The 18,946-nt window shown below is 44.2% G+C and overlaps 1 protein-coding gene across 1 annotated transcript; it reads right to left on the bottom strand.

Annotated features, from left to right (window-relative positions):
- Positions 1-1,177: 1,177 nt before the first annotated feature.
- Positions 1,178-10,802, bottom strand: LOC114465708 (uncharacterized). The gene is made up of 3 exons (XM_028450892.1): positions 8,783-10,802; positions 2,935-3,060; positions 1,178-1,626 (listed from the first exon to the last, which is right to left on the bottom strand). Exons 1-3 carry the CDS (start codon positions 10,800-10,802, stop codon positions 1,178-1,180), a joined length of 2,595 nt encoding a protein of 864 aa, XP_028306693.1.
- Between the last annotated feature and the right edge of the window lie 8,144 nt (positions 10,803-18,946).

The raw sequence follows: 18,946 nt of genomic DNA, 5'->3' as shown, positions 1-18,946 counted from the left end.
CTTCATACACTTTGTGTCTCAACTTTGAGTAATTTACCCGTAATCTCTGATTTTTGTGTGTGTCAGCGTCCATGCATGCGTGTGCAATATGAAGTGAAGAGAGGGAGTAGCAATGCAGAAGAGTGGGACAGCAAAGTGACACAAATCCATGTGAGCACCCGAACCACCATCCCCAAACCTGCTGCAGCCGTGTCCCTGACCTCCATCACCTCCCTGCCTTTCCCCTGTAAGAGAGAAGGAGAGAAACCAGCAGAACAGACACAGAGGCAAGAAAGACAGACTTTACAGCAAAAGCAGCATCTGGTAAGTGATTAAAGAGACAGAAATGCTTCTGCCACACTCAACTCCTGCAAGCAAGTTTAAAGACATTGATCACATTAGGCAGTGTATGACATGGTGTCCTCATTTTGGCTTAGTGATATATACTTGCTATTTGATTCTGCTGTTGCATGGAGTAAGAAGGACACTGCTAGTCGTCCTTCATTCATATGTTTTACAGTCTGTTAAGGATTAGGGACTGGATCGAGGGAGGCAATTTTCCACCAATCGCTACACTGCATTACCAAAATCAGGAAAGGGTGTGAATGAGTAGAAGAGGGAGTACGGTAGTCGTAAAACAGATACTTGTTAGTGGCATTTACAGGAAACGTTGTTTTTCAACTCATTAGTGTCTTTTGGCATCAGATAGTTTTCTATTGTAATCATAAAGAAGCACATTATTGTTATTTCTGTTGTCTGAGGGCCAGGGCTGTGTTGTTTTAAGACTTCATTATTCACTAAAGAACATAAAACCATGCTTAAAAATCACACCTGAGCCTTTATTTCTCAGTTTTCTCAATGTAATATCAATCAAACTGTATCTGGGAGCTAAGTAGTGTGTTGGAGATGGACACATTGATGGATATCAATGGGCGCATTGATGGATATTGGTATTGGTTCTTAGACTTTGCTAACATCTGATCATTGTATTAACTAACAATTACTTGATGCACCACAGTAATAAATAATATTAATAATAATACATTTTATTTGTAATGCACTTTACATTTGATTCCAAATCGCAAAGTGCTACAGGATTAAAAAAATTATAATAAATAAATAGAACACAACATATATTAAAAGACAGGACTAAAAGAGGCATTAACTGTTAAAATAAGTTTCTGTAAAAAGGTGATATTTAAGTTTTTTTCTTAAAAATGTCCGTCGTTTGTGGGGCCCTGAGGTGGTCTGGGAGGGCGTTCCACAGGCGGGGGGCAGCAGCTTCAAAGGCCCTGTCGCCCATTGTTTTGAGCTGTGTCCTGGGCATGACCAGACGGTGCTGTTGGCCTGACCGGGTCCTGGTTGACGTGTGTGGTGTGAGCAGTTCTGTGAGGTAAGTGGGGGCTGCACCGTGCAGACAGTGATGGGTGTGGAGGAGGATCTTATATTCTATGCGGGACTGAATGGGGAGCCAGTGCAGTGTCCGGAGGATGGGGGTGATGTGCTCGTGTTTCCGCACCCTCATCAGGACCCTGGCAGCACTGTTCTGCACATACTGGAGCTTTTGGAGGCTCCTGCCAGGGATCCCGATGATGAGTGCGTTACAGTAGTCCAGCCTGGAGGAGACAAAGGCATGGACGAGCTTCTCTGCAGCAGGAAGGGAGAGGGAGGGGCGCAGTTTGGAAATATTACGGAGGTGAAAAAATGAAGTTTTGCAAATGGAGGTGACATGATTGTCAAAGGTAAGGTGGGGGTCAAATTTAACCCCCAGGTTTGTGACAGAGGGAGAGAGGGGAATGGTGTGTCCAGAAAATAAAACAGAGGTGATTGGGGAGGAGCAGAGTTGATGAGGGGTTCCAGTTTGAATGGCTTCTGTTTTTGAGCCATTTAGCTGCAGGGAGTTTTGACTCATCCACGCCCCTATCTCCTCCAGGCAGGAGCTGAGGCGGGCAGCCGTGGCAGAGGGGGAGCAGGGGGGAGTGACTTTAAGATATAGTTGTATGTCGTCAGCATTGCAATGGAAATTAATTCCATGCCAGCTGACGACACGACCCAAGGGGAGCATGTAGATGGTGAAGAGGGTTGGACCGAGTACGGAGCCACAGGTGACAGTGTGGTGTCTAGATTTTGCATCCCCCATTGCTACGCACTCGGCTCTGTCAGTGAAACCATTGAAGGGCGGTGCCAGAGAGACCTGTGTAGTGCTGGAGTCGATGCAGGAGGATATGGTGGTCTACAGTGTCAAACGCAGCAGAGAGGTCGAGAAGAATGAGGAGGGATGTGGAACTGGAATCAGAAGCCATCAGCAGGTCGCTGGTGACTCTGATGAAAGCTGTTTCTGTGCTGTGGGAAGGACGATAACCAGATTGGAATTTTTCATAGAGTCTGTTAGATTTTAGATGATTATGGAGCTGGGTGGAAACAACTTTTTCGAGAACTTTGGAAATGAATGGGAGATTTGAGATTGGTCTGTAATTTGACAGTGGTTTAGTGTCCAAGGTGGGTTTCTTGAGGAGGGGTTTAATGAGAGTGGTTTTGAGGGAGGTTGGAACATGGCCAGTTTCTAAGGACAGGTTTATTATTTTGGTTATGAGGGGACTGATGGATTTGTTGTGAGTTTTAAGCAGAGGAGATGGGAGTGGATCGAGGCAGCAAGTGGATGGGTTAGATTTACGGATGATGTTCTCGACCTCCTGCTGCGTTGTGAGGGAGAATTGTGGTAAGTTTTGTGCGATGGGTGTTGTGGGCAGGTCATGTGATGTGCTATTGAGACATGGGAATGAGGAACGGATATTATCAATTTTTGATGTGAAGTAATCAAGAAACCGGCTGCAATTTGTGTCTGTGTGGGTGTAGAATGAGGAGATCTGTGGTTTGAGAATGTGATTAATTGTGGAAAACAGTTTTTTGGAATTGCCTGAGCTGTTGTTTATGAGTGTTGAGTAGTGTTCTGACCCCTGGAGAGTGCTTTGGCATAGGCCCTACGATGTTCTCGGTAGGCCAACTTATGCACCGTCAGGCCAGATGTTTTGCAGGCACGCTCCAGGACACGGCCAGACCTCTTCATCCTTCTCAGCTCGTCTGTAAACCAGGGGGCAGAGCGGGTAAATGTGACAGTCCGGGTTTTCAATGGAGCAAGAGAGTTAAGAATGGAGGTGAGGCTGGTGTTACAATAATCAGTCAGTGTGCAGAAACCTTTGCATGTCCATTTTATTCATTAAGAATTTAAGGACTTAGGGATGGGTACCTCTCACATTTGAACCAATACTAAGTACCTGTGAATCGGTATCGGGTGCCAATTTTTTGTACTTTTGTATAGTAATAAATGGTAAATAACAAAATCTCAAAATGTTCTAATTTGCCAAATTTATTTCTCATAATAATAATAATAATAATAACAACAACAACCAATATATCAAACCAACATCCAACTGTTTGTATTGTAGCAACATTTGTAGAGGTGTCCCTATCCGATATGGATATCGGTCCAATATCAGCCATCATCAACATCAAATTTTATCGGACTGCATCTAAAATCACTAATATAAGCTCTCCGATAACATTTTCCACTCCAGCACTTCTATCCATAGGTGACTGTGGTTCACACTCCAACAAAGTAACATACTGTTGCTAACTATTGTTCTCTTTTTCAGTAACATCATTTGATTAAGCCTTTTCTAACATTCCACACTACAAAATAAGTAATGAAAGTATGTATGATTTGTGCTGATATCGTATCGGCTCAATATCGGTATCGGCCGATACGCAAGGCTGCAATATCGGTATCATATCGGAAGTGAGAAAGTTGTATCGCGACATCCCTAAACATTTGTTTCACATATTTCTTCATCATGAAAACCCTAAAGTGTAAGTACACCCCCAGGTTTTTGCTGACCTGCCACCAGGGGGAAATTCAAAAAATTATTTGATTATGGCCGTTGCTTCTAGAGTTAAGACAGGTCCAGTCATAGCCCCGCCCCCACAGCGATGCACATTTCCACTTAGAGCTGTCAATCAATGCTCACTGAGGTTTAAATTATCGCTGAATGTAAGTATATATTGTTGGGAAGATGGAGCTAACAATCAATCAGGTAATTATTGAATTATGGTTTATGAAACCCAGTTTTTGGGTATTTTGGTTGAAAATTTGCTGGAAACCATAAATAAGATGTTTTCGTTCAAAAATTTCAAAGAGTGTAGGAATAATTACTGTATTTTCCGGCGTATAGGATGCTTATTTTTTCATTTAAAGTTGAGGGTGCGGGCAACGCAGTGGTACGCTTTATGCGTGAATTTTTCAGTCAGTTGCACACACATGTCCATTGAAAGCGGTTGTCGGGAGGGAGAATATTACTGACAGTCACCCCTACAGCAGAATGAATGAACTGTAACAGCCACTGAACACTGGACACCTCTCTTTATTGATAGTTTGAGAAATTTAAAATCCTGTGCTACAAGTTAAAGCTGTTTAAGTCTGAGGAGACTCTGCCTTTAAGCTTTTGTACTTTTTATCTGTGATCTGTATTAGGTGATAAAACACACTGCTGTCGTACAGTTTGTTATTGAGTAGTATTGACTTAGGTCATTAGCAAAGGCTTAGTTTATTGAGCTAGAATCCTTATCATCCATCTTAAAAAGTTATTCATTGAGGACATATAGAAAAGAGAAGAAAAGTTTTTATTATTTTTGCCATATTGCTCTTATAGGAATTATGTTTATAATGATGTGCTTCTCGGGATGTAACAATTCACTCAACTCCCGATACGATTCGATTCACAATACTGGGTTCACGATATGAGTCTCTCACAATTTATTTTACAAAATGGGACTGTACACAAATGACTGAAAAATATTCCTTTATTTTTTGGGGGGAAAAAAACTAGAAAATACTGTACTATTTTCCTTTTATTTTTCATTATCAAAAGAATCCCTTTATAAACTATTCGAAACAATGCAATTTAACTAAAAATAAATCTTGAATGAAATAAAGGAATAATACAAATGAAGAAGTCTATTAATTTAAATTATGGTTTTATAGTAAACAATGCAAAACTGCATAGTAGTTATTTTTATTTTTAAAAGTGCAACTGAAAATGTATTTTGTGCCTTAACAATTGGACTTACAAAAAAAAAAAAAAAAAACAGTAATTGAACTGATTTACATCAGATATTTGTTTGGACCAGCAGAGAGCGCTGGTAACCCAGTGGTCGGTTGGCATGCAGATTCTTGCAGTGAAGAAGAGATGCTATGCTAGCAGACAGAGCTAATAGAAAAATGTGACTTTTACAGATATTCTTTTGGTGCTAAAGGGGTAAGGAATCATTTATGAACATGTTTAAAAGTAGAAGGCGGCCAAAAAGAAAGTCGTAGCAGATTCTGCCCGCCGCGTACACTGCTGGACAAGAGACGGGATAAATATATATATATATATATATAGCGCCCTCTGCTGTTTAAAAAAAGTACTGTGATTCAATTTTCAAAGTATCAATGTCAACCGTGATACCTATGAATTGATTTTTAACTGCCTTACAATTGATCGTTACATCCCTATGTGCTTCTATTTGCTTTTTTCTACTTAGTCATCCCTATCTTGTTTAAAATAAATAAATAAATAATTGTGGTTAATGTGTGCTTGTTATTTAGGAGGCCATCAAGTATCAGCTGTTTTTATTAGTCCTTAGCATCAGAGATCAACTCTGTTTTTAGACAGTGATGAAAGTACAAGCCCATATTGCTTATCATACACAGGCATTGTTTGTTTGGTTGATAAGTGTGTGTCCTAATGAATACGCACAAATCCTAGAGCTTTTAGAGCGAGATGCATTGTTTGATGCTGGTACGAGCCATAGGGAAAAATACATTTGTCGGCCTCTGAACAGAAATTTTACAATAGGATTGATGAAGTGTATATTTTCACTATCTGTTTTAGGTCATTACTTATAATGCATGTTATGTTGGAGGGTTTAATGACATTGCTGTGAATGAGTCAAATGACAAATCTATTGGTTTTGACTGAAACCCAGCCCCTCAGCCACCGGTTTAATGGGAAAAATACCATAGATGTGCGTGACATGGTCCCAAAACATTATTTGTGAAACATTTGATTGTCACCCTCACAGTTTGTACAAAATCCTGCGCAGCCATATGATTGTGGATGCTTTTACCGTGACTTGTCACCAGGTAAAATGACCACCAGTTCAGCTAATACACCGTCGGCTAAACATGTTTTTGTTCCAGTGCCTTTTCATATATGAATGCAGTCATAATAATCTGAACCGCTTGTTCATCACAAGCAGTCTTGGGTAAAAGGGTGCTGAAAAAAACGTTACCAACGTGTCATTGTTTTTCAGTAACAGTTGAATTAATTAATTACTATTTCAAATGTTACAAGGCTGTTATCGGCAGTAAAATGTGGCCCCTTATTATTCACTGATGTTTTCTGTTTTGTGATGGTCCTTTTTTTGTGGGGAGGAGAGATGACAGACACATAAGTAATGATGATTGGCTAAAAATGAATTACGTAACATTGGTAAGCCAATCAGGGCCAGAGTTAAAGGGGAGGTATGATGAAAAAATCACTTTCTAATGGTTTTGCTACAGTGATATACATCCATTGAGTCTCATTCAGAGGGCCAAAGTTGAAAAAGTTTTGTTTCCTCCCTCCCTTGTTATTCCACATTTTGTAAAAAAGTCAGCTCCAAATGGGCGAGTTAGATTTTACCCGGTGTGTGATGTCACCTACAGCAAACTCCTCCTCCTGACAATCCTCTTTCCTCCTACCATGGACATACAGTAATACACACCTCCTAGAATGTGAGCTCCTCCCTCTCAAACTATCTTACAGCTAAAACAAACACTGCAGTTTAGTATAGAATATATATATACATTATTATTATATTATACCCAAATTGCACTACTTTTTCTGCTGCTTGTGTCTGCAATCTTTGCGATCGTGTCGGGAGTCACTGCTCAGAGCCACGGCTCCATTGTTTACACCCATCAGCTATTAGCACTCTGTGCTAATGCTACACCAGCCTATGCAGCGTGACCCCATATCCCTCGTGAACTGAGGAGTAAATGAAAAGGATGTTACACGGGGATGTTGACGGATTTGTGGCTCACAGCGCTAACACCGGACTCGGTTTTGGAATTGGACGGCTTCCAACTTTTACAGGACGACGGAGAGCGGTAAGCGGAAAGGAGGGGGTCTGGTTGTGTTTGTCACTGATAGATAGTGTAATCCAGGGCACATCACTATCAAGGTGCAGTTTCGTAGTAAGGATATTGATGTGCGTGTCCCTGAAGAGGAAGAGGATGTTCAGCCGCTGAGAGGATGAAGGTCCACTTTCACATCATAAAACGAAATGTTATGTCTATAACTTCTGTTCCCTGAAGGAGAGGAACGAGGTACAACACATATAGTATGGGATATCACGCCCCCGCGTGGCCTACTGAAGAAAACCTCTAATCACGCCTTTAAGGCAGATGATCTGTGATGACGTAAATGAGGCTCCGCCTGCCTCATAAATACGCTGTCATCACAGTCATCCTTCAGTTCAGTAGCCGCTCTTCACCGAGCCCATCTGTGTAGCGGGGCAAAGAAGTGTTGTACCTCGTTCCTCTCCTTCAGGGAACAGAAGTTATAGACATAACATTTCGTTCCCTTTCAGTCGATTCACTCGGTACAACACATATAGTATGGGACATGTATACACGCCCCGCAGAGCAGCTATGAACCGGAAGCCAACCTCCAGCACCTCTAGTGCATGCTAGACCCAGTGGAAAGAACCGAATGGGCCACCGAAGGGGCCGTTACATCCAGACGGTAAAACCGAACAAAAGTGTGTGGTGATGACCAACTGGCAGCACGACAGATGTCACTCAAAGATACCCCCCTAAACAAAGCCCACGATGTACATACGCCCCTGGTCGAATGTGCTCTTACACCCTGAGGTAACTGAAGACCCCTGCTGTTGTAGGCCAGGGAGATAGCCTCCACAATCCAGTGAGAAAGCCGCTGTTTAGACAGGGCTTTACCCTTAGCTGGATTAGCAAAACACACAAACAGCTGGTCACATAAACGCACACTCCTAGTGCGGTCTATGTATTCACGTAGAGCACGTACAGGACACAAGGAATGTAACCTCCTTTGCTCCTCAGATGCAAAAGGAGGAGGGCAAAAACTAATTAGCTCAAAAATCATGGAGCTATGAGCTGAAGGGATGATCTTAGGCACATATGCCATGTTTGGGCGTAATGTGACCTTAGAACCATCTGAAGTGAACTGGGTACAAGAAGGATGCACTGATAAAGCATGAAGATCGCCCACTCGCTTAGCGGAGGTCAAAGCGAGAAGTAGTGCAGTCTTATATGACAGAAATTTCATATCTCCATAACTCCATAGGCTCAAAAGGGGGGCCACAGAGAGCATCCAGCACTACAGTTAAATCCCATGAGGGGATGATGGATTTCACCACAGGCCTCAGCCGGCGAATTCCCTTTAAAAAACGCATGGCCAGCGGATGCGCACCTGGCGTCACTCCATTGAAACCAACATGGCAGGCAGATATAGCCGCCAAATAAACCTTAATAGTGGAAAAGGACAGACCTTTATCCAACAATTCCTGAAGAAAAGTCAAAATCTCCACAATCGAACACTGAAATGGGAGTACATCTCGGTCCCGACACCATTGCTCGAATGCTCGCCATTTATAAGCATATAAGCCACGAGTGGATGATGCCCTAGCACTCTGGATCGTTGCCACCACACTTGGGGGCAGACCCTGAGCCATTAAATTTGACCGTTCAACAGGTAGGCACGTAGCTGCCACAATTCCGGACGTGGATGAACCACTTCTCCACCTGCCTGCGAAAGGAGGTCCCTGCGTAGAGGAAGCTGCCACGGCTCCGCTGCCAGTAGATTGATTATCTCGGCATACCATGATTTCGCAGGCCACCGAGGGGCCACCAGAATCAGGGACAGACCCTGACGACGCACTCTCTCCAACACAGGCAGTATCATTTCTACTGGGGGAAACGCATACAGGAGCATGTTGGGCCATGGGTGCGCTAGTGCATCCATACCCAGAGGTGCATTGTGGTCTGTTATGGAAAAGAACAGGGGGCAGTGGGCGTTTGCCCTGGAAGCAAAGAGGTCCACCTCCGCCCTGCCAAATCGAACCCATATCTGAGCCACTACCAAAGGGTGTAATCTCCACTCTCTCACAAGGGGACCCCCTCTGGAGAGAAGGTCTGCACCCAGGTTCAGGCGTCCTGGAACATGAGTGGCTCTCAGAGACAGAAAATGAACACTGCCCCACATCAACAGAGAGTGAGTCAGTTTTAGCAGGGGAAGTGATCGTGTACCCCCTTGCCTGTTTATGTACGAGACCACTGTAGTGTTGTCCGTCCTGATCAGAACATGTTGGTCTGATAGCACAGAGCGAAAATACTTCAGGGCCAAGAAAGCTGCCAGCATCTCCAGATAATTTATGTGAAGCCTGCTCTGTACTGAGGTCCAGAGTCCTCTCACTGCTGCTCCGTTGCACAGAGCCCCCCATCCCATCAGGGAGGCATCTGTGGTCACCACTTTGCGAAAGCACACCCTCCCTACCGGGGAGCCCTGGCTTAGTAACCCGGGATCCCTCCAAGGGTGGAGAGCCATCATACAAGACGGAGTTATTATCAACATCCGCTGGAGGTGACGCTGTGGACACAGCCGGTGTGAGCGAGACCAGCGCTGAAAAGCGCGCATCTTTAACAGTCCGAGCGGCACTACAGCAATCATAGACGCCATCATGCCCAAAAGCTGCAGGACCAATCGGAAACGTAGTTTGCGTCCCAGTTGAAACTGAGCGAGGCAGCGGTGAAACGCGGCCACCCTGCCCTCCGACAGACGCGCTCGGCCGGTTAAAGAGCATATCTCCAGACCGAGGAAAGAAAACTGCTGACTCGGGGTCAGCGAGCTCTTTTTCATGTTCACTGAAAAGCCCAGAGCTCGGATATGGGACAGAACAAGAGACAGATCTGCTGCTGACTGCTCTCTCGAACTCGCTAACAGAGCCCAGTCGTCCAGATAGGCTAAGACACGCACGCCTTTCTCCCGCAGAGGAGCTAACGCCGCCTCGACACACTTGGTAAAGGTGCGAGGGGCGAGCGACAAAGCGAACGGAAGCACAAGGTATTCGTAGGCTACACCTTCGAATGCAAACCTTAGAAACTGCCTGTGGTCCGGGTGTATTGCCACATGAAAATAAGCGTCCGTGAGATCTATAGTTGTGAACCAATCCCCCGGATTGATAGCGCTCAGTAGCTGTCTGAGTGTTAGCATCTTGAACCTGTACGTCCGCAGATACCTGTTCAACACTCGCAGGTCTAATATAGGATGGAGTCCCCCCCCTTTCTTCGGAATAATGAAATAACGGCTGTACCAACCTCTTTTCATCTCCGAAGTGGGCACCACTCTCACCGCTTTCTTGCTCAAAAGCGTGTGTATTTCCTCCCTCATTACAGCTGCAGCCTCCTTCTTTACCACTGTGTTTATTACAGAAGTGAAGCGTGGAGGTCTGACCCGGAACTGTAACCGGTAACCCATAGCAACGGTCCTCTCTACCCAAGGGGTGAGTGCGCATGCGCGCCACCTGGGAAGGTGGGCAGCGAGCGGACTGACCTGTAGCACTGTGGGGGGAGTGCTGCTGCCCTCTAGCGTGCTGGGGGGTAGCAGCCTCACATGACCGACCAGGTTTACATGAGTTGGAGCTTGTGTTGTTTTTCTTTGTTTTTTTATACAAAATGCACTTTTTATTGAGTGCCACATGGGCATATTTGCAGTAGGCACAGAGTGAACCTTTAAAGGGGCACCAAGAAAGTGACGAACATTGCAAAACTTTACAGTAACCTGAGAAACATTCAACACCCCCGAACTGGGGTTTATAAACAGAGGTAACAGATGTGCATTTGTGTGCATGGGGGGATTGTGCTTGGGAGACTGTGTTAGGAGAGAACAATGCCTTTTGGGATTGGGCCCCTGAACAGAACTCGGCCGGCGCAATTTCGGCGGCAACAAAATAGGGACAGCAGCGTCTCCCTGCTGCTTCAGTCCCTCTCCACTCAGTCCCACTGCTAGGAGGTGTGTGGCTTCTTCCGCCTATGCGCTGGGCCCTTTTGGAAGCCCTGCGGCGGACCTTTGCTCCAAGCCGAGTGGTGTGGAGCATGACGAGGAACCTGCGGCGCAGGAGGCTGCACCTTCCCCGGTTGTCCGAAACCTGACGGAGGTGTAGCCTTCTTGTAGGGCGGCGGAGGTGGCGCTGCAGGCCTGCGTGCACCTGCCGCTTGTTTGGGCTTAGCGTCACGCCTGGGTATGATGCTGCGCAGGGCTTCAGCTTGTTTCTTCCCTAACTCAAAACGTGCCTGAATGGCGTCAAGAGATTGCCCGAACAAACCCATGGGAGATACCGGCTCGTCCAAATAAACGGCCCGGTCTCTCTCTGGAACATCCGATAGAGTCAGCCACAGGTGTCTCTGTGACACCACGGTAGACGCCATTCCTCTGCCGAGGGAGAGCGCTGCACAGCGGGACACCCGGAGGATATAATCCGTGGCGACCCTCACCTCGTTAAGAAGAGGAGCCAGAGAGCTGTCGGGGGGAAGCAGCGAACTGAGCTCAGCCAGCCGCATAGCCTGATAGGTCTGCAGCATGGTGACAGAGCTCAGTGCACGAGCGGTGCCTGCCTGTGCTCTGTAGATTTTATCCAGCTGCGAGGAGGAAAATCTACAGTGCTTGGAAGGAAGCGATGTGGGGCCGCTCACGCCATGGTTGTGAGAAGGCGCCAGATACGCAGCCAGAGAAGGCTCCATAGGTGGAGGGTTGACTAAGCCAGCCTTTTCCGCTCCATCCAAATCCAAAAACTGTCCATAGCCGGGCACCGTGACGCGGGTAGACAGTGGTTTGTTCCATGTTGATGTCAACTCCGAGATAAAATCCGGGAACATGGGCAGGCTATTCTTAACCACCCTAGGCTCGGGAGGGAGAAAAAATCCCGCAAACCGTGACGGTTTTTGAACCGGGGGAGGAGAGGGCCACTCCACTTCCAGCCTCTCAGCTGCACGGCGGCACAGAGAGTAGAAAGATGTGTCGTCCTGGTTAACCGGCGCAGCAGCGGCGGCACATTCTCCAGGCGACAACGCATCTAGCTCATCCTCCGACAAACCATGAACGTCCAGACCGATGTCCAGCACGTCATCGTCCTCACGGTCGGCTTCTAGTCCTACCAGAGGCAGGTTAGAGCCCTCGGAGAACTCCGGCTCGACCTCGGCCAACCCGTGCACGTACTCCATGTGGTCAGCCCAGCTAGTAGCGGGGACTTCGACCACAGGTTCCTCATCACCAGACTCGGACGAAGCCGGGTCCCTAGACTCGGATAGGAGAGGGTCATGCCGTGCGACCGCAGCTTTTCCCAGAACCTTCTCCACGAAAGTGACCCGCCTTTCCAAGGTTGAACGCCGAAGCTGGCGACAAAACGCACAGGACTTGGGCTGTGTCAACGCTCTCCTGGCGTGGACTATTCCCAGGCAGACGGGACATGCTTCGTGCTGGTCCTTATCGTGTAAGGAGAAGCCGCACCCCTGAGGACAGGGGCGAACAGAAGACTTCTTCCTTGCGTTAGCCTTCGTGCTCATTTTGATACACCGAAGCTTGTTAATAGAACTAGCGCTCCGCGGGCAGCAGCAGCAGCTGCTAACACCAACAGGAGCAGTTAAACTAATTCTAAGTAGGCAGTAGCCAAGGCAGAGACAGAGCTAACTAGCAGCAGCTTGTTAGCTCCACTCGGTAGAGGTGTTCTTAGCGAGGTGAAGAGCGTAAGAACTGAAGGATGACTGTGATGACAGCGTATTTATGAGGCAGGCGGAGCCTCATTTACGTCATCACAGATCATCTGCCTTAAAGGCGTGATTAGAGGTTTTCTTCAGTAGGCCACGCGGGGGCGTGATATCCCATACTATATGTGTTGTACCGAGTGAATCGACTGAAAGGGAACAGTGTTTGCCTAACTCAAAATCACAATAGCCACTTAAACAGCCATGTGTTTTACTGTAATGTGCAGTTGTTATCCTGAAAACAGGAACATGAGTGTGTGCATAGCAAAAGATAATCATTAGTGATCAGCCATTGCATGAATATGCATAAGTAGGCCGCGATTCAGCCCGTTTTGAGAAATACTCTGAAAGTGGTTTTTCAGAGGGCTAAAACTCCAGAAAACAGGAGAGTTCGGGAAAATAAACCTCAAATATTTTGTTGTTGTGGTTTAGAACAAATGGAGATGGGTGAAAAATAGTATCATACTGGACCTTTAAGGTAGGTGAGTGTTGTTACAAAGTTCACTGCTCCGCAAACAGGGACAGAGAACTATCCATCCATCCATCCACCCATCCATCCATCCATCCATCCAAACAATTTCTCCAACACTGATCACAAGACACTAAAAACACATCACATTATTACCACTTCTCAATCTGTTACGCATAATGAAAGATTTTGAATGGGATTATCGACAGAATTGGACATATTTGTCTTTGTCTTTCTAGACCTTCTTTTCTTGACCACTCATTTTCCAGTGTAAAATGCATAATATTCTCCCAAAACATGCATGTGAGGCTTTTTTGTTTAAGAACGAGATTTCTGTTTTTTCTGTCTAGTTTCCTGCGATGAGTCAGTGGGTGACTGGGGGTGTGTTCATGTGGATGGTGGCAGAGGGAAAGAAGCTGTTTTTGTGTCTGGAGGTTCTGGTCCTGATGGACCGAAACCTCCTTCCAGAAGGGAGAGATTGAAACAGTTTATGACCGGGGTGGGAGGGGTCGGCCACAATCTTTCCTGCACGCCTCAAAATCCTGGAGGCGTACAGGTCCTGAAGGGAGGGCAGATTGCAGCCGATGACCTTCTCTGCAGAGTGGATGATACGCTGCAGTCTGGCCTTGTCCTTGGCCGTAGCTGCAGCGTACCAGATGGTGATGGAGGAGCAGAGGATGGACTGGATGATGGAGCTGTAGAAGTTCACCATCATCTTTGTTGGCAGACTGAACTTCTTCAGCTGCCGCAGGAAGTACATCCTCTGCTGAGCTTTTTTGATAAGGGAGCTGATGTTCAGCTCCCACTTGAGGTCCTGAGTGATGATGGTCCCCAGGAAGCAGAAGTACTCCACAGAGCTCACTGTAGAGTCTCCCAGGGTGAGGGGGGTGAGGGGGGAGTCTGCTATCATCTCCAAAGTCTTTAAAGCGTTGAGCTCCAGGTTGTTCTGGCTGCACCAGGACACCAGCCGGTCTGTCTCCCACCTGTAGTCAGACTCGTCTCCATCAGAGATGAGACCGATGATGGCCGTGTCGTCTGCAAACTTCAGGAGTTTGACCGACTGGTGAGAGGAGGTGCAGCTGTTGGTGTACAGGGAGAAGAGCAGAGGAGAAAGAACACAGTCCTGAGGAGATCCAGTGCTGATGGTCCGGGGAGCAGAGATGGTTTTTACTTGTGTGTGTATCTGATTAATCTAATTGTTTCTGAACATTATTTTTCTAATGTCAGAAACCCAAACTGCATTGTCTTTTAATGCCACATGAACAAGAAGTCAATCCTTCATATTAAGATCACAATACACTTAACTATAATTTCAAGTTATGTTTTGTAGTTGTTTTTTTTTTTAATCGGTTTTACTGTTTTTGGTGCACATGTTTTCATGCTGCAGCTAAACATTGGGTGGTATTTCTCCTTCCTGTAATTTAATCTGATCCTAGATTAAGCAAGTATTTTAGGATCTACATTGTCTGTTTAAATGGAGGTGGAGCAATAGTGGTCAACTTTTACCCTTTTAAACTATAATAATCAAGAACAATTCTCAAAATCAACAAAAAATATATAACAATGCACATATACACTTTGAAATTACTGTAATCACTGAGTGGGTCATGCCACACCTTTCTAAATCAAAATCCAACAAAACAACAACTGAAAAAGCTCGGTCTTCCCTTGAGGCCTTCCTAATGAACCCACGTCTAAGTCGGACGTATGCAGCCTGTTAACAAACTTTTCACCCCTCCTGTTTCTTTGTGCGTCAAACTCTTCAACAACACATAATAAGCTACTTTAATGGATCAAACGATAGCAGCAGTACTCACTCTGCCAAAAAAGAAAAAAGAGACAGGGTGCATGTGTATGTGTATGTGCTAGAGAGAGAGAGAGAGAGACCTTATTATTCTTATCAAAGTAAAGCCAGCTCATCTCCTGCTGCTCTTATGGGACCCCTTTTACTCTCTATGCTCATAGACCCAGGGGGAATCTAAACATGACCCGCATACACACTCCTGCTGGAGCAGACGTGCGCACACTTTTCCACACAATTGCACACACATCCCGGCTCTGTCTCAGTGCACGTTGTTTCATTTGTAAAATTAGTCCATTTTCTCTGACCCTGTCTTTTCATCAGGCGCTTTGGTGCATATTTTAGTCCCTTTCCTGCACTTGTTTTACTAATTGGTGGCTATACTTTGCCCAACACCGATATCCTTTGATCATCTCAGATCATTACATTTACCTCATTAATTTGCTCAATGTGATCCCTTCCACACAAAAATTAAGGGTCCATGTAAAATTGAATTAATAATAGATCACATGAACAAAGAGTAAGTGTAATTCCTTTATCTCTCACACATTTTTTTCTTCTGTATATTCAAATCAATATTTATACATCTATGATGACATTAGTAGATTCAGGTTCATCCTGGACATCCCTGCGTTGGTAAACTAAACAAGAGGTGCCAGCATTGTTAAAAAAGCTCCTGCAACAGTGTCCAAGGATTTCGTTTTCCATTGTGATGTGCTTTCTTTGTGAAACAAAAGCAAGTTAACAGTAGTTTTATGTCTCAGTTGTTCAGGTGAGGGGGAAATAAAACGAGTGATTGATAATTAGATTAGAAATTAGAAACTGTCACATAGTGAAATAAAGAAGCTGGTTCCTTGTCTCTTTTCTTTGAGATATTGGAGTTCCTCCTGTGTGTCTTTAGACATTCAGGTGGTTTTAATATGGTTTTATCATCGGGTCAATGGCGAACAGCACAGTGTATAATATTGAGGGATTGCTACAACAACCAAATGAGAGCTTTGTGCATGTAGACCTCTGATCAGTTTATGTTTTGATAAAGAGCCATTTTATAAAATTTTAATATAGACCATGGCTCAGTGGTAGAATGGATCGTCCAACAACCAAAGGATTAAGGATTTGAATTTGTCATTGTCGTGTCCTTACCCACATCGCCTAGTATGAATGTGGTGTGTGAGTGTTGGAGGTGGTCGGAGAGGTAAATGGTGCACTATGGCAGCCTTGCCTCTGTCAATCTGCCCCAGGGCAGCTGTGGCTGTAGCTTACCACCACTGTGTGTGGTGTAAGAATTATGCTCATCAATGTAAAGCACTTTGAGTGTCTATGAAATATATTTATATACTGTATATATAAAAAAATCCAATGCATCATTATAATTATTAATAGAAGTAAAGAACAAGACAATTCTCAGTATGAGAGGCTGACATTTCTAACATCTATCTATACTTACTATAATGTCAGAAAGGTGTGTGTGTGTCTGTGTCTGTGTGTGGGGCAAATATCTCCCGGACGCGGTGCATGTTCGACCTGAAACTTTATCAACAATTTCCAAATACCCAGAGTTTGTGCATCTGTTATTTTGGAGTAATTTGGTCATTTCAAAATGTTTATTTTAATTTTATTTCTCTTCTTGACGGCAGCTTTTGACCTCAGAGTGTGAGGGGGCACTAGCGCACCCTCTATATCTATTTCACTGCACAGCTCACTTCTGGTGTGTGCCAGAGCTTCTGTGGACTTCTCTTGTGAGGAAACATACTTTTTCTTTTTACTTTTCCTTATTTGGTGATGCCGTTTATTTTCATGTTAGTTTGACCGTATGCTATTTAGACCGGACAGACCTCACCCGGAAGTTATTGAGCAATGGCTGCTGTGTTGAAAGCTACACATTTATTTGCGGCGCGTGTGTGAGAGACCCAACGGAGGAGATTAGAGTCTCAGGTAGAGAGTCTCACACACACACACTTTGATCAGGTGGGCTTTACTATCGATCACCATCTATGTGACATGCGTGCAGGTATGTGTGTGTGTGTGTGTATAACGGAACACCATTTACAGTCTGTGTCACGACACCTGTCCATTGGGTGGTAGTGACTGTAGTGTTACCCTCTGAGTCAGATCTAAGTGTTTACATGTTACATAGACGGTGCTGCATAGTGAAGGTCACCTGATTAGGCAGGTACACGTGGATAGACTGGTGCGCATAAATTTAGAAACGATTCCCCCCCCAACACACACATCAAACGACAACAAAAATACAAAAATGACTCAAGTACACAAAACTAAACATTTATACAAAAAGACACAAAAGACAACAGAAATGCAAAAAACTATGCTAAACAAAGATACAAAATAACTCCAGAATCACACTACAAATGCAACAAAAAACAGTAATTATACAAAAAATGCACAAATGAAAAATTAAACAATATTTATACAGGAAGTACACAAAACGACAACCAAAATGCACAAAAATATACAAAAGGCTCCAAAAACACACTAAATGACTCCAAAAAACATATTACAGAAAAATACACCAAATAAAAAAAAATATAAAAATGAGAAAAAAACAACACATTTATCATGCGCTTGTCCCATAGAATTAAACCAGGGAAATTGCACATGCTATTTTACTTTGCACCTGCAAATATATCCCTTTATAATGCTACAGAGTATGTTGTTATTATTATGCCCATAATTGACAACTCTATTTAAGCGCCCACTATATGAATACATGCTTCCGACAGGCACTTTACTATTTTGAAGAAAACACTGTGAAGCTTCAATATTACTCTCATAGCACCCACCCACTTTCCCTATTTTGCCTCACGTAAATGCAGCATCATTTCAAACACTCAAAGAACATCAGAGAAACATTGTCATTCATCCCAAATGACTCAAGTCTGCAATCAAACTCCATGTATATTTATCAGCTTCTTTTGTAAGAGCTGTCAGTATTTCCTGTATTACATTGTTTTCCATATTTTTTCTCCTATTCACCATGTGTATCGTCTCCAAAGACACCATTCCTAACAATAAGATGTTTTGTGCAGCTTTATTGTCAACCCATTGAACTTCAAATTGTATCTTACATAAAAGCAAGCACTAAGTTTCCCCTTTTTTTTTTCAATCTTCTTCTCCCCAGACCATATCAAAAAACACAAATATAGTTTAATGTAAAAAAGTAATTTATTGCCCCCACATCATGACTAAGTCCAGCCTCCAGCCCACTCCCTGTGGCGTGTCAATGATGTAATTTCCGTAAGATGTGTCTAACCACTTATCCTTCAAGTAACTATTAACCCTTGCAGGTGTCCAGCTTAGTGGTCATGTGGGGACAATATAGAATTTTCTTACTTAAAGCAGCATTTTGTTGCATTTTTTACATTTACAGTATATCTAAGAGTACTGTACATTTCCTTTATGTTGAGATCTGCTGATTTCTATTATCATATAAATAAGTGAATGTTTGTGTAAAAGAAAGCAGAAGAAGCTCTGCTCTAATGTGATTTATCGTGTGCGCTGTTAAAATTGGCCCCTGTTGTCTTGCTTCTGTTATTCAAGCACCTTCTCAGGTAGAGTTGTAAACACCACCATTTTTTATGCTCTGTAGCAACAAAACAAAACAAAACATGTTTTGTAACAAGTCATATATTTTGTATGTATTTGCACACAAAAGGTGCATGTTTTTGTATGTCTGGTGTGTTTGTCTGCCACAATTAATTGCATTGCAAATCCATTATAAAATATCCACTTCTTGGTCCAACTTGAGCTATTCATTTCACCCAGCTGGTGATAAGTTTAATCAGAGGAGCTTCATGATGTA

The sequence above is a fragment of the Gouania willdenowi genome, chromosome 6 (genome assembly GCF_900634775.1).
Source record: "Gouania willdenowi chromosome 6, fGouWil2.1, whole genome shotgun sequence".
NCBI lineage: Eukaryota > Metazoa > Chordata > Actinopteri > Blenniiformes > Gobiesocidae > Gouania > Gouania willdenowi.
The sequence above is the reverse complement of the archived record's forward strand: the minus strand, read 5'-3'. Positions and strand labels throughout refer to the sequence as shown.